The 27,704-nt window shown below is 39.3% G+C and overlaps 1 protein-coding gene and 1 pseudogene across 1 annotated transcript; one reads left to right on the top strand and one right to left on the bottom strand.

Moving 5' to 3' along the window:
• The first annotated feature begins 1,137 nt into the window (after positions 1-1,137).
• Positions 1,138-25,859, top strand: LOC114278505 (NC domain-containing protein-like protein). The gene is made up of 3 exons (XM_028220578.2): positions 1,138-1,618; positions 1,738-1,811; positions 24,995-25,859. The coding sequence occupies exons 1-3, from the start codon at positions 1,599-1,601 to the stop codon at positions 25,672-25,674; spliced, it is 774 nt and encodes a 257-aa protein (XP_028076379.2). The 5' UTR covers positions 1,138-1,598; the 3' UTR covers positions 25,675-25,859.
• Positions 8,756-9,800, bottom strand: LOC145801218 (protein FLUORESCENT IN BLUE LIGHT, chloroplastic pseudogene; annotated as a pseudogene).
• Positions 25,860-27,704: the final 1,845 nt, after the last annotated feature.

Here is a 27,704-nt window from a genome sequence, read left to right as displayed (position 1 = left end):
TAAAAAGGGATAGAAAGACATGGGGTTGGATGAATTATCACAACAATGAACTGAAAAAGAAAGAAGAAAAGAGGGGGAAGAAATTATTACAACAATTGAATGAAATAATAAAAGAAAGAAAAGACGTGGAGTTGGAGGAATTATTACAACAATTAATTGATTCAGCCCAATTATTGTTGAATCTAACAAATCATATTGTATGAACAAAAGAATTTAACTAGCAGCTCCAGAAACACCCGAAAGAGCACTTCCCAAAAGGACTCATATACGCGTAGACCGTTCGAGCGATGGTGATGATTTAAGGTTTTGAAATGTTTAGAGAGAGAGAGAGAGATGAAAAAGTGATCTAAAAAGTCAATTTTTAGAACTGATATACGCGTAGACTGTTCGAGCGCACAACGAAACCCTTCCAAAAGTTTTGCAGACTGAGACAGATTGCTTGAGCAAAGAATACCCTGCTCTCAAAAGTTTTGCAGACCTGCAAAAATACTAGGAGATCTCAAAGACCACACGAGCACAAGAAAGACTGCTCGAGCGAATAAGTAAAAATCTGGGCAACAACTATTTTGGAAAAAACTAACTCCTAACTTGTTTCAAACACAACCATAACTTCCAAACAACCTAACTCAACAAGAAATAAGATGAACAAGGACTTGGACAACCATTCAATACAAGGAATCCTAGATTCAAAATAATAAACGGGTTAGGTGTAAACCAGAATCGTTATAATGTCAAAGGTGGTTGAGGGTGGAAAATGAAAGGTTGAAGAGGGTCGAAAATGGTGGTGAGGGGTAGAAAATGGGGTAGCGGTTAGCGTTTGCAAATGGATTGTCCGCGCGACAAGAAAATATGACTAGGAGTGGAGAAGGAGGTTATGAGAGGAGTTGGGAAAGGTGTAGACTGACGAGAGGTGGGGTTGGTGCCAATTGGAAAGAATGAATAATGAGTGATCGGTGACGTAAGAGAATAGGAGAGGAATGATCACCCATTCATGTGAGAGAGAGTAAGAAGGGAAGAGAAAGAAGAAAAAGGGATTAGGACAAAATATGAGGGCAATTATGTAAATTACCACACAGTTTTGTAATTTTGTTTTTCCATGTCTAGTTAAATTAGTTTAGATCCACGTTATTTTGCAATTACTTCTTCTTCTTTCAATATTTGTATATTTTGGGCATTTATTTTAAGAGAATTACATAGAAATAAAAGAAAATTATCAAGATCACAATTTTTTTTTTTTTTTGGGTGACATTCTAAATACACTTGCACCTCTCCTCTATTAATATTTTTTCTCCTATGTAATCTACCTTTATTTTTTACGTTTCCGATTTAAGTTAATTGAAAGAAACAGCTTTAGCACTGGCAGGCGGTTTGGGTATTAGATTCGAAACACATCCATCACGGGGACACGTGCAACGCTGCAAGACGCCGCGTGGTAATCTCTCTATTATTACTCAAGGAGGAGAGGGGGCATATTCGTAATCTCGTTATAGAGTGGTTTTGCGACTCGCTTCTCGTTACAGACTTTCTTTTCTCAACAACAGGAATCGTCAGAGGAAAGAAGAACACAGAGAGAGAGAGAGAGAGAGAGAGAGAGAGAGATGGGGCTACTCTCAAACAGGTAGGTATGGTGTTTTGATTGAGGAACCAAAATTATTTGCTTTCTTCTTGAAATGTATTCTAAAATTTTTCGATCTCTACAAGATTTGATGGATTAAAATATGTACGCAAATGAAACAGAGTGCGCAGGGACAGCCTCAAACCAGGCGATCACATCTACTCCTGGAGGTCTGCGTATATCTACGCCCATCACGGTCTTTCTCTCTCTCTCTCTCTCTCTCTCTCTATACATATATATATATATATCACATTTTGCTATCTAGATTTGTGGTTTGTAGAAATTCAAATAAGATGGTGTTGCACTGTACTGATTAATCATTATCCCATTCAAATAGAGTTGGTCCTGAATTTATTTTTTAGAGCAAATAGCAACAAAATGGAAAATCAAACATTTGCTAGTCCATGCTTGTGACAGTCACTTTATGCTTTATCTTTGTCATTGTTATATCAACCAGGTTCTTTTCCTTCAAATCAACTTTTCTCATTACTTTTAGGAAAAATTACCACAAAAAAAAAAAAAAATCTTAGGATTTGACCCTTGTAACAAAATAAACCTTGAGCTTTTTATTTTGTCAATTCAAACTTCAAACTTTTGATTTGTTTTCAATCTAAACCATTTGTCTTTTTCCATTGAGTAAAACTAATTGGAAAGTCATTAAACTCAACAAAAAAAAGATATTTAGACATGATTAAAATATCATTTTTTAGTTGATTTTACTTAACAGAAATAGGCTAATAGTTTAGATTGAAAACAAATCAAAAGATTAGGATTTAAATAGACAAAATTTAAAGCGCAAAGTTTATTTTTTATAGGGGTCAAATTTTGGAGATTTTTCTTGTAATTTTCCCTTATTTTAAGTTACGATAGCCCATTTATGCTCACACTTATTTGCAATTCAGTGTAAATGATTTACTATCTGTTGATGCATTGCTTAAAATGGAATACTTTCCAACATGATTAATGAAAAAAGAAAAAGGGGGTAATACTTTCCAGCAAGCTTTCTTACCAGCTGTCACAGGCCTACCCTGCTCTCTTGCTTTTACCCTGGCACCTGCTTGTGCTTCTTTTTATTTTTATTTTATTTTATTTTTGTCAGTTTAGAAAAATCTACAAACTAGGCTCAGAAATGGGCAGAGGTGAAATACCTACTTCTAAGGGTTCGTGGTTAACTCTTAGTTTATCTGGCATGCATGTAGAGATGGAGTTGCCAAACACGCCTCATTGAAATGTCCTGGGGTTTGAATAGGATACTTCTAATTTTTCAAGTCAATTCCTTGCAGATTCTTTCTTTTGATTAATTCAAATCCAATGTCAATTTTTCTTCTCATCAGTTCAAGCTGTGCAAATTATTGATCCAAGAAGGCCTATATCAAATTCAAGTATTGAAATGTGTATGATTGTGAACCAAATTTGAACACTTATGACGTGCTAGTTTGCAAGTTATTCAATTATAGGTTAGTTATTTAAATATTAATTTGGTCAATCAAACCTTTGAGGTAGATGATATCAATAAAACTTCATTCATGCAATCATCTCATATATTACAAGAATTGAATGCAATAATGATACAAGATTAACTCAAGCAATTTATAGTGGGTTTGGCACATCACTATTCCAAATGGGTTTTCACTAGAATCACCCAAAACCTTTATGATCACTTTACTAGGGTTTTCACTAGGATCCACTATCAACCCCTTCCACATGCATTTTAATTAAGGAAAGTGCTAAAAACAGCCCTAAGCCCTTAGGGCTGTTGTTAGTGTTGGAAAATGTGTAAAAAAATATATTGAGATGTGTAAAAAAAAAATGTATAAAAATATGGAAGTGTTTTGGGATATGTGAAAAGTGTACTGAGAATACAAATATTTTGACGTTTTGTGTTTCTTAAAGACAACGATTGGGGTTGTCATTAGTAGGACCCTATAAATGAATTGGGTTTAGGCTTACCCAAAATCACAATCACCACAAAAAACAATCCTAACACTTAAACTTGTGAACTCATTGAAAGCTCGAAGGGTGTCTCTATATGAGACCAAAGTGTTGGCATGTGATGCTGAAAGTGTATAAAGGATACACTAGATGAGAAATATACCTTTCACAATATGAGAACTCAAAAGTCTCCAAGGACTAAGCTCTACACCAGTTGTGTAAAGGCCTCCCAAGCTAACGCTCACTCACACCAGGTGGTGAACCTCTTTGAGATGCGATTTAGATTCAATAAAAATGCCTTTTTTGGGTGAATATTCTGTAGAAATGCTAGTTTTCTCATCACGGAATACCAAAAGGAGGCATTTGGACATATATAGGTTTTCTACCCAATAGCTAGCTTTTAACAACCACCAAACTTTTATTGTTGGTCAGCCTGGCTAGTTGGGCATGCTTTTTGAAATCCAATTGGTTGGCCGCATCCCTTGTTTTGGTTGGCCCAACCTGTGGATATAGAGAATCCTCTTTGGATCACATTTTGGTTGGCCAAACCAGTGTTTTTACAGGTTTAAGTTGCACCAAGGCGCCGAAGGTCTCTTGGGGCTTAGGGCGAGGCACACGCTTCGTTGAAGCAGGCCACACCTTTCAATAAAAAAAGTAGATAAATTAATATAAACTAATAATTTGGACATCAACATAATCAAAATAAAGAATTCACAACTTATAACCACTAAAAGAAAGTTGGACAAACAAAAAAGAAGAGAACTTTATCTTGACAGTGCAGCAAGGGGTTGAAGATAATTTGGAACATCTTTAAAATACAGCAGTAGAAGCAGAAAATCACCACAACATAGCATAAATCCAGAGAAGATGAAGGAGAAGAGAAGCAAACTGAAATCTGGAAGGGAAGGGAAAAAAAAAAGAAAAAAAAAAACAGAGCAGAAGAGAAGAAAAAACGAAAGAAAGAAAGAAAAAAAATAAATAAAATAAAAGCACCTAGAGAAGAAGAAGAAGAAACGAAGAAACAGTGGGGGTGGAAATCAAAATCAGCAACTGGAGAAGAAGAAAAAGAGAAGAAAAAAAAAAATAATAGCACTTGGAGAAGAAGAAATGAAGAAACAGGGGGGTGGAAATCAAACCCAACCACTGGAGAAGAAAAACAAGAGAGGGGGAAGAAAAAGAAAGAAGAGGAGAACAAGAAAAGAAGTAGAAGAAAACATACCCGAAATCTGGAGAAGAAGCTGTCCAAAACTGGAGATGAAGAAGTTGGCGGACTATGGAGGAGGAGCTACTGCTGTCTTCACCACTATAGGACTTTTCTTTGTTTGGGTTCTTTGATATTTGATGTATTGATATGTATATATATATATATATATTTTGAGAGTTTTAATCCAGTGTGATGGCACATATAATTACATCATAAATCAATAATAAACCTAAAAAAAGAGAGTAAAATTGACTGTGCGTAAGGCTCGCTTTTTTTGCACCTTGCGCCTTATGCGCTTAAGGCACGTGCCTCACTGCCCCTCTTTGAATGCGCTTCAACTGGGCTTGTACAAGTCGCACAAGCTATGCCTTGAGCCTAGGTGTGCCTTTTACAATACTGGGCCAAACATGGTGGTTTCACTAGCCAAATTGTGGGTTATGACAAATGTGATGTCCTGGGTCTTTAAACCAATTTAATTACGTTTATTTTTGATTAATCGTCCTGTTTCCGAATTGTTGTTTGTTTTTGGAACTCTGAGAATTGTGTACCACCATTTACTTTTCATTCCCAACCTTACCTCATGTTCTAAATTGTATTTCCGAGATGAGATTTGAGTCTTTGGGTGTTAGAGTGAATCGGGGAAGGGTGGGAATACTCTAAGTTTGGTTTTGCTTGAGTTTAAACTTGAGTCTACTCGAGCGGTTCTTTTGTCGCTTGAGCGGTCATTGCATCCATCCAGTTCTGTGTCTTGAAGTTTGAGACACTGGGAGTGGTTTCACCGCTCGAGTGGTCTGTTCTGCAGAGGAGAGAGATTTTGTAAGCCTTCATTCACCGCTCGAGCGCAAGTTTCACCGCTCGAGTGTGGTGTTCAAATTCAGATTTGGGAATCGTGCCCATTCACTTAAAATCTGAGGGAATACTCGTTCTTATTCACTTTTTCATTTCCCTCTCTGTCTCTACACTTCACTTTTTTCTCTTCTCTCATGTGTCTCTAGAAAACCCTCACCTGCCCTCATAAATCTCTCTATCCACCAAAATCCATAAATTTCTTGACCCTTGTTCTTGAGGCATTTTTGGAGAGCATTTCGAGAGGAGCATTTTGTGCGGTGGAGATCAGGTGTCGGCTTCTTGGAAATTTGGGGTTTTTTTCACTCTCTTCACTTCTAGAACTTGAGGTAGGGATTTTCTAAGCTTAGTGTATGTGTTTTAACTTTATTATGTGTTATTTTGATAATATAACACATGGAAAGATTAGGGTTTTTATTCAAGATATGTTTAATGTACAAAAGGGGGAGATTCTCAAATTTTTTGAAGGTTCTTGTTAGTTGAGCATGGTTTTGTGTAACTCATGAGTTTTGATGAAAAATATCTTTAAATTGAGAAATCCCCAAATTTTGATAAAACCCCATAAGTTTAAAATGTTGAAATTGAGATTTTGGCTAAGTTATGAGGAACTTGTAAGTGTTGAAAAACATGTGTTTGTTGAACAAATGAGTCCATGGAAGTATATGCTCAAAAGAGATGAAGTTGATAAAATTGTTGTTGGGAATGTTATAATTCCTTTTGGAAATTGTTATATGAAAGAATTGAATTCTTGAGAAAGAATGAGGAATGCCTACTATGTTGATGTTGTTGAGGATTGTTGATTATACTAATATTATATAGTGTCCAGTTTGAAATATTTATTGAATAGAGATAATTGTTTTGGCAACCGGTGGAGAGTTGTGTTGATTGTTGTAGAACTCACATGCGAATTAGGTAAATTGTAATATTTACAAATTCATGCATGGCATTGAACATTGCATAACCTCATGATTTAATTCTCACTTTGGTATTGAGAAATTGGTTTTCAAATTGATTCATTGAGAATATTTGAGATGTAATGAATTTGGGGTAAATACCTTGGTGGATCCTGTTGGGGGGTGTAAAATTGAGATTAAGTTGGCTTGAGGTCCATGGTGAAAGGCCAAAAACATGCGGTGGAGTAGGTATCAAGTTCTTTCCGGTTAGGAGCCGATAAAATGATTTTGGTAGTGCTTTGAGAACCTGCTGCAGACACCAGCTTAGGAATTACCAGTGTTGTATTTACCACCCCTTTGTTTATCAAATGGAAAAAATTGAATTGGTTATGTTTTGGAACAAGTGCATGGCATAAGGATTTCAAATGAGAAAAATATATATTTTGGGCATTGGCATTACATTTGCATTGCACCTAATGATATTGTTAAACTGTATGCACTTTGTTTAGATTATCTCTGTTGTGTTCTTTAAGCTCACCCCTTAGTAGGAACCATGTAAAAAATTAATGTATTATTGATTGATCATAATGTTATATATATTACAATGATTCATGATTCCTATATATAGAAGAGGGTGAGTGTGTAGTAGGTAAGGAGTAGGTGAAGTGGAGGTGGTAGTGGTGTAGTGGGTTAGGTTTAGTGGAGTAGGTGAGGTGGTAGTGGTGTAGTGGGTTAGGTTTAGTGGAGTAGGTGAGGTGGTAGTGGTGTAGTGGGTTAGGTTTAGTGGAGTAGGTTTAAGTGGGTGAAGTAGGTGATAGGTTTTAACAGCCCCCCGCAAACTCAAGGGGGATAGGAACTAGCCAACTTGAGTTTGGAGAGAGTAACAAAACAAGAAAATAGACGAATACATAAAAGAAAAGAGGATAGGAGACACTGTATGGTCGTGTCAGACCGATGGTGAAGACACTGTATGGTGGTGTCATAACGTTGTAGAGGACACTGGATGTTGTGATAGTTGTTGTGACAGTTTACGGAGTCTTGCTGGACCCTTGTAGAAACTAACCGAAATCAATGTTGGGACAGTTTACAGAGTCTTGTCGGACCCATGAAGGAGCTAACCGGAATCAATGTCGGGACAGTTTACAGAGTCTTGTCGGACCCTTGAAGGAGCTAACCGGAATCAATGTCGGGACAGTTTACAGAGTCTTGTCGGACCCTTAAAAAGTCGCACCCTCAAAAGGTGTGCCCAATCTTTCAAAAAAGGCATGCCATCAAAAGGCGAGCCCAAGTCATAAAAAGATGTGCCGGACATGATGGCGAGGCACGTGAGTGCCTTGGCTGGTGCGCCCGTTTGTCGTCTGGCGTCAAGTGGCGCGCGATACGCGTGGCTGCCCCGGCTATTTAACCAAGACGGAGGCGGAGGCCGAGGCAGAAGCTGAGATAGAAAAACTGAGAGAAACCTTTGAAAAATTCTTCGTTTTGCTGAGAAAGATACTCTGTAACACTCTGTTACCCAGAAAATGGCTTCGTCGTCCCGCGGTCTGCTCACCCTCTTTCCCGACCTCAACGAGTCAACAAGAGAGAGAACTGGTGCGGTGGCACTGGAACCTCAACCAAGCGCCCCGGAGTTTGCTCCGTTGAACTTTCCGATGCGGTCTGTGGAGCAAAGAATGGCAGTGCAGTCGGATGTGGAAGCCAATCAGTATACATTGAAGTCATGTGTGGAAACCATGACTGCGGTTACAAACTTGTCGAACCGGCTGCAGAGTAGGGCAAATGAGGTGCAGCAGTTAAACTCCCAGCTGGCTTTGCTCCAACGCATGTATAAGGATGCGCGAGCAGAGATAAGTGTGCTAAAGGCGGAAAATAAGGAGCTGAAGTGGAAGGCCACCGTGATGTTCCGTTTTGGAGGTCCGCCATATGCTGCAGTGGAGGAGCAGGGAGTAGTGATCGTGCCCAGTGGAGTGGGAAACACGGAGGCAACACCGTCAAGGACCGCCCAGGACGGAGGCAAGAAGAAAAGACCGGCGGAATAGGCGAAGAAGTGAGGTCGGTGGGTGGCCGTCGGCAGAAAAGAAAACAAATCTTTGGGTGTTTTTTTTTTTTTGTTTTTTTTTTTTAATTGTGAAAAATGGAACACAAAAAAAAAGATAAGATAAATAAATAAAAATTCTATTTTGTGGTGAGGGAGTCGGTGAGGGAGGTGCAAAAGGTGATTAAAAGAAATAAATAAAGAAAGAGTATGATGATGGATATGGGTATAGATGTAATAAAGGAATGAAAAGAAAGAAATAAATAAAGAAAGAAAAGAAGAAAAGAAAATGGGTTTGTGAATCTGTGCAATATGTTATAATAAACATATATATATAGATATATATTAAAATAAAAGAAAGTTGAGTGGGTTGATTTAAAAAAAGGATTGTGGGTTTGAAAGTGGAAAATAAAGAAAAGAAAAGAAAGGGGATCATGTGGTGAAAGAAAAAAGGAGCTGTGGGTTTGAAAAAGTAAAGTGAGAGAGAGGAATTTCGTTGCAAGTTTTCTGACTCTTCTCAAAAACAACACAGCAGTGTTGACATCCTTGGGCACCACATCAAAGATGAGAGAGAGAGATGAGATGAATCTGTTTGGAACAGCCACAGCCATGTACTTCCCATGGCGATGGAACAGCCACAGCAGCGTTAAACTCCACAAATGCCTTCTCTGGATCTTGATTCCTCAGAAAATTCTTTCCAGATTTCAAATGGGAAATCAATTCATGCTTCCTTGGATCAACAATTACTTCATTTTCTTGTATTCTACCACTAACAGGAGCATAACTCAGAGTGGGGGCATAAGACTCGATCTTTGCTTGCCTTCTTAGTGCTGCATTGATCTGGCGCAACTGCTCATTCAGCCGTTCCAATTCTCCTCTCCTGTGTCTTGCAAGCAGTCCTCCAACTGTGGCCCCTACAAGGGCTACAAATAGCAGTAAGGGCATGTCGAAAGCAGATCTATCAGCCTCACATGTTTCTGCCAGAGCTTCAAAAGGCATACGCAACATCAAGGCATTAGTGACAATAAGTGCCACGGCTGGGGATCTTACAGGAACCATCACCTGAGCAACTAAGTCTTCCAGAGTGGTGTCATAATCTACTTGTGTATGGACAGTATCACAAGTTCCTTCTGATACAGAGGTGTTGACATCATTTACTCCTGTAAGCATAGACCGACTGCCTAGCAGTGGCAAAGACATGGAGTTTGAGAGGAATTTGGCCGGAGGAAGATGAGCGGCGGTGAAATACGGCAGCGGAGTGAGGGCGTGTAGAAAACTTTAGCGGAATTTGGTTGAGGTCCGGCGGACGGCTAAGGTGAGGTTGCCGCCCGCCGGTGAAGCGAAAATATTAGGTTCTAAACCTGCTCTGATACCATGTAAAAAATTAATGTATTATTGATTGATTATAATGTTATATATATTACAATGATTCATGATTCCTATATATAGAAGAGGGTGAGTGTGTAGTAGGTAAGGAGTAGGTGAAGTGGAGGTGGTAGTGGTGTAGTGGGTTAGGTTTAGTGGAGTAGGTTTAAGTGGGTGAAGTAGGTGATAGGTTTTAACAAACCATTTTCAGGTAAAGATATGGTCAGTGTTGTGAAAGGCGCACCTAGGCGCAAGGTGCAGTGAGGCGCAAGGGTTGCGCCTGAAGGGACCCAAGGTGAGGCAAGTTGAATGAGTTGCGCGTCTTGGCCGAGTGTCACACACTGGCAATGCGGAAGCCTTGACAAAGATAAGCAAATGTGTGTGGCGCTAGTTAACTCTTTTCACTAGCCCGCCAATAATGCTCAAAAGGTTTGCAAAGACAAGCAAACACAATATTAATTAAGTTGATGAGTCACAAGATTGGAGACAAGCCACAAAATAGCAATCAACAAGCTAGAATTAAAGTAAGCAACAATTGAAGGGCTTTGCACAATTTAATGGCGAAATGAACTTTTCATTACTCAAAAGAAGGCATTACAATAGTTGAACAATGCACTACAAGTGCTACAAAAGTTGCCTTACCATAAGTTAGGTTGGGGTACATTAAAGGCACAAGTGGTCTGGTTCAACACTTAGGTACTCCCTCCTTATATATGGCTTGTTAAGCCTTTTCCTAGCTGGCAGGAGGAAACATCCACTATGTTTGAGGAGTCATAATGAATTTTTAAAAATTCTACAAAATGAGAAAAATTACAACTCTTGGTCTCAAAGCACCTTTAATACTAAGGTATTTACATAAAAATTTACAAGGCAAAAAGATTACATTTGACCCTCTAAAAGTTGGCCTAAAGTTGCTACTTGGTGGCTAGGTTGCTTCATGGCATGTCTTGCACTAACTTGCACTATGCCTTGGGCCTTTGCTTGCACTTGCACCAACAACTTCTTAGGCATGTCTTTGGTTCTCCAAAGGGCACAAATGTGTGTGTGGCATCAAGGTGTTGACCCTTGGATAGGCGCACCTTGACAATCTCCCCCACTTGAACGGTCGACGCCCTCGACGACTTGGCCCAATAAGCATCAAGCTCGTCTTGAAAAGCCGACAAGTCTACCTTCCGTTCCCAGCTGATTTCTTCATCTCCAAGGCCTTTCCATTTCACCAAGTATTGCCTTTGTTTCTTTTTGGAAACCATTTTCACCCGATCGGCCAAGATAGATTTAATAGACCTTTTTCCTGCTTTGGCTGTGATGGTTTGGCGTTTCAGCTCATTTCGGGTTGGATCTTCCTTGTCTGGATAGTAAGGCTTCAAATAACTTACATGAAAAACCGGATGCACTTTCAGCCAAGATGGAGCATCTTTCTTGTAGGCACACTTGCCAATTCTCTTTAGAATGGTTACCGGTCCCTCATACTTGCGCACTAGCCTTCCGTCTCTTCCCCTCATGAACTTGCATTGCTCAGGGTTGAGTTTGACAAGAACTTGATCCCCAGCTTTAAACTCAAGTGACCTCCTCTTTTCATCAGCCCATTTTTTCATTCTACTTGCTGCTTTTTCAAGATAGGCACGAGTAATGTCATGGTTTCTCTTCCATTCCTTAGCAAATTGGTAGGCCTTGGGAGACTTTCCTTCATAAGATCCATCCATTGTGTGGGGCAATAGTGGCTTTTGGCCATTCACTATCTCAAAAGCACTCTTGCCCGTAGAGCTACTCTTTTGAGAGTTGAAACATAACTGTGCTACATCAAGAAGTTGCACCCAATTTCGTTGATTGGCATTGACAAAGTGGCGCAAATACTTCTCGAGCATACAGTTGAAGCATTCTGTTTGCCCATCCATCTCCAAATGGTAGCTTGATGAAGTATTAAGTTGTGACCCAAGAAGCTTGAATAACTCCGTCCAGAAGTTGCCAACAAAACGCATGTCTCGGTTACTAACAATACTTTTTGGCACACCCCAATATTTAACAATGTGCTTGAAGAAGAGTTGGGCAGTGTCCTCTGCTGAAACATACTTTGGGGCAGCAATAAAGGTGGCATATTTGGAGAATCAGTCCACAATAGTCAAGATAGTCTCGATATCTCCTGCTTTAGGCAATCCCGTGATGAAGTCAAGTGATACACTTTCCCACAGACGTTTAGGCACGGGCAAAGGTTCAAGCAAGCCTGCTTTCTTCTTATGCTCAACCTTGTCTTGCTGGCAAGTGAGACAAGTGCGGACATATTCTTCCACATCATCACGCATTTGGGGCCAATAATATCCTTGTTTCACCAAGGCCAAAGTTCGCTCCCACCCTGGATGTCCTGCCCAAAGTGTATCATGGCACTCCCTAAGAAGTGTCTTCCTCAAATCACTATCCCTGGGTACAAATATGCGGTTGCTTGTTGTTATAAGAAGTCCATCTTGCACCCAAAATTGGCGAGTCTTGCCCATTTTGACAAGGTTCATAAGATTCTCTGCCATAGCATCCTTGTCTAGATGAGCCTTGATTTTCTCCTGGAGGCTGGTTGAAATGGAAGCTAGTGAACATATATGATGGCACACGGCAAGCTCCGCCTTCTTGCTTAGTGCATCAGCAACATGGTTGGTGGCACCGGCCTTGTAGTCTAAGGCAAAATCAAACTCTGCCAACTTCTCTTGCCACCGTGCTTGTCGTGCGCTTAGCTTGGGCTGTGTTAAGAAATGGCTAACTGCCGTGTTGTCAGTCTTCACAACAAACCGTGAGCCCAAGATGTAGTGCCTCCAAGTCCTCAGACAATGCACTACTACAAGCAACTCTTTCTCATGAGCTAGATATCTCCGTTCAGCATTATTGAGCTTCCTACTCTCATAGGCAATTGGGTGACCATCCTGCAAAAGAACACCACCCAAAGCAAAATCAGATGCATCAGTTTGTATCTCAAAAGCTTTACCTAAGTCTGGTACAGCAAGAACAGGGTCCTTTGACATAGCTTCTTTCAAGGCTTGTTGGCACTCCGCTGCCCAAACATATGGCTTGCCCTTCTTTAGCAATTCTGTCAATGGGGAAGCTAGTCTTGAGTAGCCTTCAACAAACTTGCGATAATAATTAGCTAATCCAAGGAATGACCGTAACTCTGAGACATTAGCAGGTGGCTGCCACTCTTGAATAGCCTTGACCTTCTCTTGGTCTATTTTGATGCATTTATGCTCAACAATGTGCCTTAGGAACTTAATCCTCTCTTGGGCAAAAGAACACTCTCTAGCTTGACATAAAGCTTGTGCTCTCTCAACTTGGTAAGGGCCTTCTGAAGATGCTCCACGTGCTCTTCTAAAGTGGAGCTATAAATTACAATGTCATTCAAATATGCTACCACGAATTGGTCCAAATACTCTTGAAAAACTTCATTCATCATGGTGCAGAATGTTGCTGGGGCATTGGTCAAGCCAAATGGCATGACGAGAAACTCATAAGAGCCATAACGAGTAACACAAGTAGTTTTAGGCTTGTCTCCCTCGGCAATCCTTACTTGATAGTACCCCGATCGAAGATCTAGCTTTGTGAAATACCTCGCTTTGCTCAATTGATTAAATGAATCCGCAATGAGAGGAAGGGGATATTTGTTCTTGATGGTCAGCTTGTTGAGAGCCCGATAATCCACACATAAGCGAAGACTACCATTATGCTTCTTTTGGAATAAGACAGGTGCACCGAATGGGGCCTTAGATGGCCTGATGAAGCCTACTTCCAATAACTCTGTAAGATGCTTCCTTAACTCATTCAACTCAGGAATAACCATTCTATATGGTGCACGAGCTGGTGGCTTTGCCCCTGGCACCAACTCGATAGCATGATCCACACCTCGGCGTGGAGGCAACTCCTTAGGCAACTGTTCAGGCATAACATCTGCAAATTGCCTTAAGACCTTCTTGATTGCGGCTGGGACAGGAGTAGATTCAAGAGCTTCATTCAACTTCAATGCGGCAACCCAAGTTTGCTCACCATGCCTAACACCCCTCTTGAGTTGCATAGCTGAGAAAAACCGGTCACTATTGTTGGTGGCCATAGCAGGAATGAGACATGGTTTATCCCCCATGACACACATACTATTAGAATAAGGCATGATTGCCGTCTTTGTGCTTCTTAAGAAGTCCAACCCAAGGATGGCTCGGAAGTCATCCATGGGTACTACAGTGAAATCTACTCTTCCTTCCAAAGTGCTGACCTTCAAATGAACAGATTTTGCAACCCCATAGGTAGGCTACGCTGCCGAGTTAACCGCCTTGATGCGGCTGCCATCCTTCTCTAAAATAGCCTAAGTCTTTTAACTTCAGTCCCCGCAACAAAGTTGTGGGTGACCTTGGTGTCAATCAAAGCACGGAGGGGTTTCCCATTGAGTTTTACATCCACAAACATCAAACTTTTGTTGGATGACTTGCTCTTGTTCAGCTTGCTTGATGATTTCCCACTATACATGGGTTTCTTCCCTTTGCCTTCATCTTTAGACTCCACAAGTTGTTTAGGATCTGAATGCTTGCCCACTTTGCCACTCTTGGCATTCTTCTTAGGCCTCCCTATAGAAGCCTTCTTCTCCATGGCGTTCATCATATGAAAGGCTCCCACTCTAGAGCCAGCTGCCTTAGAACCCTTGCTACTTCGCCTAGACCGCACGTCTTCTTCCTCGCTATCATCATCACTTGGTTGAGAGACATGGTCAGACACAGTTGCTAGAGCATTCAAGGCACGTTTTTGTGGACATTCAGATAACCGGTGTGGCCCATTGCATAAGAAACAAGAGATAGGGCCTTTTGCTTTGCTTGTAGAGAATTGTTGAGGGGCTTTTGCCTTGTCACCATAGCTCTTCTGTTGCCATTGTCCTCCACCCGAATGGGTTTTGGATATGGAAGTGTTGGCTCCCCCACTCTTAGGTTTGCTGTAGCCTTGGGACATTCCACCTCCCCTACTCTTGCGCGGGGAACCACTATCCCGTTGCTTAGGTTCGGCGTAGTCCGTAAGCATTCAGCTGCTGCTTGTGCATGGGCTAAATCTTGCACTCTTTGCCTTTGAAGTTCAACTCTGGCCCATGGCTTCAATCCCTCAAGAAAGAAGAAGAGCTTGTCTTTCTCTGATATATCTTTGATGTCTAACATAAGCCCTGAGAATTCTTTCACATAATCTCTTATAGTGCCGGTGTGCTTGAGATCCCGCATAGCACGCCGGGCATTATACTCAACATTTTCAGGGAAGAATTGGAGCTTAAGTTCATGCTTAAGTTGCTCCCAAGTCTCAATTGTGCATAAGCCGCGTTGCATCTCATCATGTTTAGTCCGCCACCACAACTTGGCATCACCGGACAAATACATTGTGGCCATAGAAATTCTTGTCTCCTCAGCATTAGCTTTCACAGCTTTGAATATTGCTCCATATCAAAAAAAAAGTTGTCTAACTCCTTGGCATCTAGGGCGCCACCGTAGGCACGGGGCTCGGGCACACGCGCCCTAGTGAATTCCATGCCACCACTAGGTGCATTGCCAAAGGCACGGGTAAGAACACCAACCCGGCCACTGAGGTCTTCAATCTCTAGCCTGAGTTCAGTGACAACATCCTCAAAATCTTGCCCTTGAGTAGGGCCATGAGTTTGCTCAAGATCATAAACCCATTGCTCAAGGGTGGCTAATGAAGCTGCCATGGCCTCCATGTTGTCCATACGCTGCTCCAAGAGCTCAATTCTCTCTCTTTGCGTAGGTTGACGATTGCCAGTACCCTCCATTTAGAAAGCCAATAATAGAGAGCCAAATAGACTAGGCTCTGATACCAACTGTCACACACTGGCAATGTGGAAGCCTTGACAAAGATAAGCAAGTGTGTGTGGTGCTAGTTAACTCTTTTCACTAGCCCGCCAATAATGCTCAAAAGGTTTGCAAAGACAAGCAAACACAATATTAGTTAAGTTGATGAGCCACAAGATTGGAGACAAGCCACAAAATAACAATCAACAAGCTAGAATTAAAGTAAGCAACAATTGAAAGACTTTGCACAATTTAAAGGCGAAATGAACTTTCATTACTCAAAAGAAGGCATTACAATAGTTGAACAATACACTACAAGTGTTACAAAAGTTGCCTTACTATAAGCTAGGTTGGGGTACATTAAAGGCACAAGTGGTCTGATTCAACACTTGGGTACCCCTTCCTTATATATAGCTTGTTTAGCCTTTTCTTAGTTGGCAGGGGGAAACATTCATTATGTTTGAGGAGTCATAATGAATTTTTAAAAATTCAACAAAAAGAGAAAAATTACAACTCTTGGTCCCAAAACACCTTTAATACTAAGGTATTTACATAAAAATTTATAAGACAAAAAGATTACATTTGACTCTCTAAAAGTTGGCCTAAAGTTGCTACTTGGTGGCTAGGTTGCTTCATGGCATGACTTGCACTATCTTGCACTATGCTTTGAGCCTTTGCTTGCACTTGCACCAACAACTTCTTAGGCATGTCTTTGGCTCTCCAAAGGGCACAAATGTGTGTGTGGCATCAACGTGTTGACCCTTGGATGGGCGCACCTTGACACCGAGCCTTGGCCCAGGCGTTGAAAGGCGTAAGGCGACGTGTAAGCTGTTTTGTTTTTTTTTTTTTTTTTTCCCTGATGCTTATCTAATGGCTCTGATATGAGTTTGGAAGGGTCCAACCACATAGGATTACAACTCATACAACTCAATATCCAAATCAGTTGACGACTCAAAAGCCTTAAATCTATCGAAGAAAAGCTTGAGGTGTCGTCTCTTCTCTTTAGGTGAGTCTTCTTCTTCTTCTAATTCTTCTCCGTGCTTCTTCGACTCAATTTTTTTTTTTTGCCGCTTATTCGTTGCTGCTGTTGGGTGATTTTTTTTTCTTCTCCTCCTTCTCCTTCTCTTCTTCTTTGCTGGGTGCTGTTGTCTTTTTTTCCCTCTTCTTCTCCTCCTCCTTCCCCTTTTTCTTCGTTGCTCTTTTTTTTTTTTTCTTCACTACTTGCTTTTTATTTTATTTTTTATTTTTTTCTGCTTGTTCGTTGCTGGGCTAGCTAGCTCTTCTTCTTCTTCTTTTTCTTCTTCTTCCTTTTTCTTGTTTCTTTGCTGTGTTTTTTTGCTCTCTGTTTTTTTTGCTTCTCTTCCATGCCTGTCCCTGTATTTTTTATTTTTTGTCTCTGTTGATTTATCTATTTTTTACTAAGACTATACGCACCTTGCTTCAATAAAGCCTATGCCTCACCTTACACCCAGGCCCCAAGAGACCTTCAGCGCCTTGGTGCGCCTTGAGTCTTTAAAAACACTAGATTTGGTTACTTCGCTGAATTGAAGGCGTAGAGTATTCTTTTGGAGCATGAGGCTCATTTCTTATTGCTTTTATTTTGACAAGCCAAGGGCGATATATGTATGGGTTTGATAACCATTATGTGTAACTGGACATAAGCTGTGGAACTTGTAGCCCTTAGGGCATGATTCGTTTCTATTTTAAATTCTTATAATGTAGATTACATGCTATATATTCACGTCATGGGATGAACTTTGTGGTTTAGTCGCCAGTTGACCTGATACTGCTTTTGTAGATTGTTAAGCCCTTTCTTCAAGGTCTTATTTGTCCTAACCTCATTGAGAGCCGTCTTCATGCCGGTGAAGGTTTTCCTTGATTTCTCTTATGAATCCTCTTTGTTTCCAAAGCATCTAGGCTTGCCAAATGTTGCTTCCAATGGAAGTGATTTTGGTTCCTACTTAAGGTTGCACATGCACAGTCATGAAATTGTCTAGCCATGCTAGTACTAGCACTAACACTCATGAGCGATTAAAGAAAGCTCAACAATCTTCTACAATTTCCCATATGTGTTTTGGCCTCTCTGGTCATAGAGGACTAAAGAAGGATCATCTCCATGGGTTGCAAAACATTATCTTGTGTTCCATGCACAAATAAGAGCTTGGTAGGTGGATGCTATTTAGCAGCAAATTTGGAGCATGTGTCTTGATTCTTTATAAACTTTTGTCTTGGTAATTTTCCTCAATTTGATGGAAGTCTTCTGTTAGAATTTACCACTCACCTACTACCTCCACTATCTTTCTCCACACCTACCACCTCCACTATCACACACTCCACTACCATCCACCTCCACTATCACACACTCCACTAACATCCACCTCCACTATCACACACTCCACTACCATCTTCTCATCTATATATAGGATTTGTAATATACAGAATATAATCAATCATCTATCAATAAATCAATAATACATAAATTACATAAATTCTAACATGGTATCAGAGCAGGTTTAGAACCTGATATTTTCGCTTCCCCGGCGGGCGGCCACCTCACCTTTGCTGCCCGCCGGACCTCAACCTAGTCCGCTAAGATTTTTTTTTTTTACACATACCTCGCCGGGAAAACCAGCTCCACCGCAAGTGCTCCAAACCGCCTGCGGCACTCCGGCATACACCTCCCCGGAAGTCCTCCGCGACACCACCGCAGCATCGAGACCCTGTGATCGTGCTCCTTCTTGGTGGCGTACGACTTTCCGAACTTGCTCTTAAAAAGGCTGAAGTGGTTTTCGTCGTTCAACTGGTGGTCCTCGCCGACGACCTGCCATTCTTTGACTTCGTAAGCAGGAAAGAGATACTGTCATGAGCAAGACCAACTTTAATAATGTATTTGTGAAAACAAACCTCTCAGAATCAACAACTGATGAGGATCTAAAGAATACATTTGGTGAATATGGAACAATTACTAGTGCGGTAGTGATGAGGGATGGTGTTGGAAAATCCAAGTGTTTTGGCTTTATCAATTTTGAAAATGCTGATGATGCCGCTAAAGCTGTTAAGGCTCTAAATGGTAAGACAGTTGCTGACAATGCCATGTTCACCACACACGGCTGCACTCTCTCTCTCTCAAACAGATTCTCTCTCCCATGTGACCCACTCTCCCACTTATCCTTTTTCTTTCTTTTCCTTTGTTTTATATTTATTTTACTCCATTTGTTTTTGAAAAGCAACCGACACCTCCTCTGATTTGCACACCCCTCCACCAATATTTTTATTTTTATTTATTTTTTCTTTTTTTTATCCATTATTTTATTTTTCTTTTATTTTTATTCTTAAACACCCCCAGCTTTAGGACCATCCGACCAGTTAGTCCAATAAGAGAGCAGATAGATCTACACCATCTGCTATCACAGCTGTTTCCCATTTCTTCACTATACAAGTTGTATTTCTTTATTAAAAAAAAAAAAAAAACAAAACACAAAAAAAAAAAAAAAAAAAAAAACAATGCAGGGAATTTTTGGCCAGGATGCTTTTGATATGGATTCCAAAACATCCGAAGTGTTGCCAAATTTGTATAAAAAAATATAAAAAATAAATAAATAAATCAATAAATAACATAAAATAAAATCATTTTCTTTTTTATTATCACTTTCTTTTTTATTATCACGTTTCATTGGTGCTCTTGCCAAAATTCCAAATTTGCACAACAACCCAAATTTTATTCATCTCAGGGATCACCCTCGATCACCATTTTACACCACTTCAAAAAAAAAAAAAAAAAAAAAAAAAAAAAAAAAAAAACACCAAATCAACACAAATTGGAACAGTGGGATTTTTCGTCTCTACTCTGCCGCCGGTCTCTTCTTCTTGCCTCCGTCCTGGGCGGTCCTTGACGGTGTTGCCTCCGGATTTCCCACGCCACCGAGCACATTTACTCCCTGCTCCTCCACTGCCGCATATGGCGGCCCTCCAAATCGGAACATCACGGTGGTCTTCCGCTTCAGCTCCTTGTTTTCTGCCCTTAGCACGCTTATCTCTGCTCGCGCATCCTTATACATGCGTTGGAGCAGAGCCAGCTGGGAATTTAAATGTTGCACCTCATTTGTCCTACTCTGCAGTCGGTTCGACAAATTTGTGACCGCCGTCATGGTTTCCACGCATGACTTCAGAGTATACTGATTAGCCTCAATATCAGTTTGCATCGCCATTTTTTGCTCCACCGACCGCATCGGAAAGTTCAATGGAGCAAAACCAGAGGTGTTTGGTTGCGGTTCACTGGCCACCGCACCAGTTATTTCTCTTGTGGGCTCGTTCAGTTCTGGAAAGAGCGTGAGCAGGTTCTGGGTAGCTGGACGGGAAGACGAGGCCATGTTTTTGAGTTGCTAAGTGTTTCAGAGAAGGGTTGGTTTCCGGGTGTTTCAAGATTTGCAGAGACAAGCTCTCCGAGCGTTCAGAGGTTTCAGGCTAGTATGCACAGCCTTCGCCTCAACCTTGTTTTAAATAGCCAGGGCCAGCCACGCGCATCGCGCGCCTCTTGCCGCCCGACAAACTGGCACGCCTTTTCATGGCACATCTTTTGCTAAAGTGGGCACGCCTTTTGATGGCACGCCTTTTGATAAAATTGGGCACGCCTTTTGAGGGTGCAACTTTTACAACGGTCCGACATGACCCTATAAACTGTCCCGACATTTGATTCCGGTTAGCATACAGTGTCCTCTACAACGTTATGACACCACCCTACAGTGTCCTCTACAACGTTATGACACCTCCATACAGTGTCCTCTACACCGTTATGACACCACCATCCAGTGTCCTCTACACCGTTATGGCACACCCATCCAGTGTCCTCTACTACGTTATGGCACCCCCTTTCAGTGTCTTCACCAACGGTCTGACACGACCATACAGTGTCTCCTATCTTTTTCTTTTTTTTTATTTTTATGTATTTTCTTGTTTATTTTTATGTATTTTCTTGTTTTGTTCCTCTCTCCAAACTCAAGTTGGTTAGTTCCTATCCTCCTTGAGTTTGCGGGGGGCTGTTAGAATTTACCACTCACTTACTACCTCCACTATCTTTCTCCACACCTACCACCTCCACTATCACACACTCCACTACCATCCACCTCCACTATCACACACTCCACTAACATCCACCTCCACTATCACACACTCCACTACCATCTTCTCATCTATATATAGGATTTGTAATATACAGAATATAATCAATCATCTATCAATAAATCAATAATACATAAATTACATAAATTCTTACATCTTCATATGGTATGGACCATACCCGGCAATTCAAGCTTCAAATTTATGCACATAGAACCGTTGTAGCTGTTCTTTGTTTAGATGGGGGAAGTTGTCAACATATGAAACTGGAATATGCTAGAATCAGTTTTCTTTTCAATTAATGAGTGCAAGCTTCAACATGTGAAATTACAATACAATGTACTATGATTGATTCCTGTTTGTGGAGGTACTGTTGTATTCCCTAGGATACCTAGATTCACAAGTGTTCCAACCAGTGAATGAAGAGATGATTCCAAGAGATATTTAATGAATCATGATCAGAAGTCCTGAATACATGATTTTCCAATTATTATGATGGACTAATTATGGACTTATAAACAAGTACACCTCGATGAGACCGGAGAAATATATTTGACATGGAGAGCTAGTAGCCACTTGAATATATGACAAAAAGTTGTTTGATCTATGTTCTACTCAAATCTTTGTGAGAAAGGAAGATAAATTTTCCAAATGCAGAGATAAGAATTATAACCAATTCCATTGATAGTATGCTTACTAATGTAGAGAGATCTTCCAATGGGAAAAAGGATCTATTTGGCTGTCATTTTTGTTTTGATATGATTCTGGTGTTTGTGAAAGGTGTGGTGAGAGTCTTCTATCTTGAGGTGTCTGTTTCATTCAATGTTACAATTTCATGAGTCAAAAAAGTTAATAAACCTCCAATTTTATTTGAATTTTACTTTAGTTTCTCATGTTTCAATTGTAACTGTCTTTTCTTTGTCCCTCCATCATATTTTCAGTTAAATTATACAAAGTTTGGCACATAATGACATGTGGCGTACTATTTTGAGAATATGGTTATAATTCTGTAGAGTTTACAGAAGAGGTGACACAAAATAAGGCCAATTCATGGACTTGGTTTTGCCAAAGAAGGTAACTTGTAATCAAAGATTCAGATTATAGAGCCAGAGAAGTCAGGTCTAACAAAGAGAGGGTTTGATCAATTACCAGAAATGAAAACTTAACAAAACAAGTTCAATTGTGTATCAAAGATCTCAATGTTTTAGATTAGACTCACAAACAAATCATCAAAGCATGAAAAGGAGAGAACACACAATAGTACCAGAACTAGCTCAACAATCCCCTGTGACTCTCATCATGCTACAATGCGTTCATGTTTTTTTTTCCTCCCCTTTGGTTGGGAGTTGATTGCTAGTTCAGTTTCTTCCTCTTCCTCAGCCAATTCCAACCTCCTTGACACCTTAGGATCCGACTATAACTACCATGATGCTTTTTCATAACAGAAAGACATGCCCCATTGGCCTAGGCGAAGATGGGGATAAGGAGTAAGGCCCAACGAAGCAAAGAGGCCTCCTCTGCACAAAATTCTGACATGAATACAAAGAATTTTTTGGGTAGAGCCTCCAGCTCAATTCTGCCTCGTCCTCTTTCTGTGCTACATCAAATGGCATAGGTTGTGTAAGCCCTGAAAGCCTTTGGTACTTTGGTAGGATAGGCTAACACCACCTACCGTGGACACTTATTTTTGTACCAAAAATGCTTCTTGACAATCATGGGACTCTTAGACTATGTTTTGGGCTTCCAAAGCCTATTGTACTTGTTTAGCCATCTAATACATGTTGCATCAAAAACATTTTGAATTTTTTTATTTATACGATTTGGTACAATAAATGGATTTGGTTGACACATGGCTGCTGTACTCTTTTGGAACAGAGTGGAGGAATAGAGTAAGGTGTAATTCTTGTGAACTTCCATTGAGTTCTAACATTATTGTCTTTTGATGTGTTGGACCTGAAGCACATATGCACTATTTGCTTTGTCTATTTATCCATAATTCTTTGTTTTATTGATATTTATTACAATATGTAGTGGTAATGTTAATTATTCTGTACTGGTTTTGTGGAAGGATACTAATGTCTAGGGATGTTAAACGAACCAAACTACTCGAGCTTGACTCGTGTTTGGCTCATTTAAAGCTCATTCAAGATTGGCTCGTTATGTAAATAAGCCAAGCTTGCATACATTATAAAGCTCACTAAATTTTCAAACTAAGCTTGAACAACTTACTACTTGATTTGATAAGTTTGTATGCAGTATAAAAAATAGCTAATCGAGCTTGATTCATGTTTGGCTTGTTAGAAACTCGTCAATATTGACTTGTTATGTAAACAATCTGAGCTTGAACACATTTAGAAGCTCGTTAAGTTTTCAAATCGACATTGAACAACATAGTACTTGGCTTAGCTCATTTCCTTAAAAGCCCTAGATATGTCTAGTCTATACATATATCCATATTTTTGGTCTGGCAAAATGTTTATCAATATTTTATTTTCTTGAGAAAAGTTGAGACTCAACGAATATTCTTCTTTGGCAGTAACACTGTATAGATTGATAAGAAGTAATTTGGGAAATAGGTTAAACCAACAAAAATAAAAGAGAAAAAGAAAGTAATTCTGTCTCAATTGGCAATAATAAAATGGAAAATGTTTGAGAAGAGTTCCTCAATTTGACCTACAATGATGTGACATGGTAGGTATCAACTTTTAATTTGTTGCATACTCAATTATATAGGTTTCACTACCTTGCCACATCACTGTGGGTGAATTTAGGGGGCTAAATTGGGGGTCTCTAGCATTTCTCTAATAAAATAGGATTGCAGTTCTAAACTGGCCACGATAGTGATTTTGTCTTTCCTAATCTTACCACACATCCATCTAAACATCCTTATCTAAGCTACATTTATTTTATGAATGTGTTGTTTCTTAGTAGCCCTACATTCTATCCATAAAGCATCGGTAGCCTTATAAAAGTTCTATACAATTTTTCTTTCAATTTTATTGGTGTCATCAATCACATAATATGGATTCTACTGGTTTAAAATTATTTTCTGAAAAAAATATTATTGTAGTGGTAGTAAATGGTTTAGGTTGAAGTCAAACACACTTTGCTGCTCTGTTCAGCCAATAGTACCATTTTGAAAAGCAGACTGGTAAATGCTATTCAAAGTTGGTTTAAATGATTGAACAAGTTCTCTCACTTTCTCCTTCAAGCGCTATTAAGAACCATTTATCCCTCTAAAGAAAAGCAAGGAGAAAAGGGGAACAAAATTTGTGTATATGCATTAATATTGCTGTGTAGATTTTACATATGGCGCTTAAGGCATTACTTTTTGGACCTGCTACTGAATTAACTAGAAGATCGGTGAACTCTTTCAACAAGAAATTATCTATTTCTCAAAAAAAAAAAAAGAAGAAAAAAAGAGTAATTTATCACTGCTTTTGCATAACAATGTTTTCTATTGTGTACTATCATTTTCATTTTTCTTTTTTGATATTTGTGGCATGGCAGCTGTGAAGTTCATCTGATAAAATCCATTTTATGGTTTTCTACTAGTCTGATCTGATCCAATTGAACAGTATGCGAGTCGAGCAAGCTTTTTTCAGGATCTACTTTGATTCCCCATCCATACTTGCTTCTAAAATATGTTATATGCTTGGACAATTTTAAGAATCTGGAATAAATTATATAGCACCATTGTAGGGCTTATTCTTGTTTAAAATACATGACTCATTCATTACTGGATCGAAAGTTAGATATTTATGTATATATATGTATTTGCATAGTAATTAACATGCAAAATGTGTAGAATGCACAGGCTTAAGAGAGGTGGTTCAACTAATACCAGTGTCATTTGTATCATTGAGCCAAGGCCATCATTTGGGTCCTCGTTCTAGCATTCTGGACTATGCTTTCTTGATGTTTCTTAGTCATATGGAAAATACATAAAAATTTTAGAGTTCTGTCTTGAAAGAGAGATGGTATGGACATTTCTTGGGAGCTTTTGTTATAGAGAGAGTTCTGATTTGCAAATGTTGGGTTCTTTCATTCTGTATCATTTCCATATTGTTTTTCATTTTTTGGTTTTATTATTTTCTCTAATTAAATTAAACTTGGATGTGATGATGATGTTTCGCAGTCATGTTATATTTTTCCATGCTTCATCGGCTAATATATATGTGAACGCAGGCATCTATGTTGGGGATAATAAAGTTATCCATTTTACCAGACAAGGCCAAGAATTTGGAACAGGGACAGTGCTGGATATCGTTCTGCTAAGCTCAGTGCCAGCCCGATCTCCAGTGCCATGTTCCACCTGCACCCCACCAGAAGCTCACGGTGTTGTCTCCTCATGCTTAAACTGTTTCCTTTCTGGTGGTGTTCTGTACCGTTTTGAGTATGCCGTCACTCCTGCTCTTTTCCTTGCAAAGGCACGTGGTGGAACTTGCACTCTCGCTGTTTCAGACCCAGATGACATTGTGGTCCATCGGGCTAACTACCTGCTTACCAACGGCTTTGGGTGCTATAATGTATTCAAGAACAACTGTGAAGACTTTGCCATCTACTGCAAGACGGGACTGCTTGTTGTGGATCAGAGTAGGATGGGGCAGAGTGGACAGGCGGTATCTATAATAGGTGGACCCCTTGCAGCAGTTTTATCAACACCGTTACGACTTGTGACCACAAATGTTTATGGGATGGCAGCAACAGCTGTCGGGGTCTACTGTGTTAGCCGCTATGCTGCAGACATTGGCATGAGAAAGGATGTGGTGAAGCTGCCTGTGGAGGATTTGACAAGTAGGTTAGCAACTGGTGCACTACAGATTGTTGAGCCAAGCCTTCCAGTTTTTCTACCTCCTGCCAATTAGTCTTCCCGGTTTTAATATTGCTACATCTATGTTTATTTCTACAATCTGGAATGTTTATTTGAATTATATGTTTGGGAATTATGACCCTGAAACATGTAAGTTCATGGTGATGAACTTTCGTTGCTTCATGGGTGTATGAATGTTTCTTTTATGGATTAATTTGCTGTATCTGTATTGTAGTATTCTATTCACAGTTGTAGATAGAAAACACATGGTAAGCAAATTGGAACTCCCATTAGGAAAAGGATTTAGAAAGTTAAGTATACACATTAAAACAATTAGACATATCAATATGTTGAGTATAAGGAAAAGGATTTAGAAAGTTAAGGTCCCATTCTATAAGATGGTGTTCCCAACTTCTTTTCTTTATTTCCTTAATTAGCTAGCCAATTAAACCTTCTTGGGGAAGCAAGGTGGGAGGGAGGTTTGCTAGTGGGTGGTTGCAGTGGGGAGGGGTTCAACGGAGGGTTGGCTGCAGTGACGCAGAAGGTGATTGGGGAGGGAGAGCTAGCATTACAGTGTGGGAAGGAAGGTAGTACTGGGAATAAGGTGGGGTTGAAAAACGGGGTTAAAAAAAAAATTTCAAATTTGGAGGTGGGGTACAAAAGAAGATTAGGGTTTGAAGAAATTAGGAAAAATTATAAATCCGTGATTCTTTCACAAAATATTTATAAATTTATAAAAGTATTATGACTTCAATTATTAAAGTAAATAAAATTTACCACTAGTTTAAATTTTATTTTAAAAATATTTATCGAATTACAATTTCCTCGAGAAATCAAGTGGGGCAAATACCAGTGTCTCAAATATTTTATTATGAATCTTTAAGTGCAAATTAAATATTATTGGAGGGTCTTTTAATTAATTTTAAACTTAAAATAAATTTATGGTGAAAGTCTTTGATTTAGAAGTAAGATTTATTATTAAAAAAAAAAAAATGGAGAAGAGGGTGTGACTTGAACTCTAAACTACAAAATTAATAAGTTAGGCTCTTACCATTTGAGTTGCATGTAACTTATATATGTATTTTGTATATTTATCTAACCCTTTTTTCTTTTTCTTTTTTTTCTTTTTCTTTTTTTCACATTACGGTTATGCCTTTTTACTTTTACTCTTTCTTTTTGTTTGTTTGATAACTTAAAAATGTTAATTTACAAAACTGTATGAGACAATTCGTATTTTAAATAAATTTTTAAAAAATATTTGTAATTTTTTTTTTTTGATGGAGAACAAAAGTGCAAAGTATAGTGGAAACATCAATTGACTTAAATAACGGTAACACATCCCAATTATGTTGACACGATTCTATTGGAACTCAAAAAATCATTAAGTACATCCAATTTCTTAATACACTATTACATTATTTACGATTATAATTTACTCTTAATACACTATATTTTTTTCCTAAATTACTCTTAAAGTACACTCAAATAATAAACAAATCAAAAGCCCTAACAAAAAATACAGTAGCATCCAATAACTATATAGGAGCATATTTAGGGGTGATTCTATTTCCACACACGAATTCTCCTCAGTTCACACACTTAATGAAAATTTTCATTAGAGTGCTGCTATTAGCACCCCATAAATTATTTTGGACCTCCCAATTTTTAGCTTTATTTATTTATTTATTTATTATAATAATAACCTCAAATAAAATTACTACAAAGGACATCATTAATTTTGGGACACTCCATCTCACAATTAAACCTACACACCCACTACATCATGAATTAGGGTTTATGAGAACACTCACCTCCATCACCACCCATCCATTTTCCCCAAATCCCACCTTCATATGACCGAAATTTGGGAACACAAGCCCGAACATTCTTTATTTGTTCAGAAACAGGTAACCAAATATTATTCATAGGTTTGGACCTGTTTTACCGATCACATTTTGAAATTAATTTGTATTGTTATTTATTTCAGGATGATAGCGAGTTAACAGTTAAAATTCTTAACACGCGCATAAATTTTATTTTTTCAAGTTCGGGAATACATGCCCGAACATTATTTATTTGTTTGGA

The sequence above is a fragment of the Camellia sinensis genome, chromosome 10 (assembly GCF_055761805.1).
Source record: "Camellia sinensis isolate YWXY chromosome 10, ASM5576180v1, whole genome shotgun sequence".
Classification (NCBI taxonomy): domain Eukaryota; kingdom Viridiplantae; phylum Streptophyta; class Magnoliopsida; order Ericales; family Theaceae; genus Camellia; species Camellia sinensis.
Note: the sequence above shows the minus strand (reverse complement) of the source record. Positions and strands in the feature narration are given on the sequence as shown.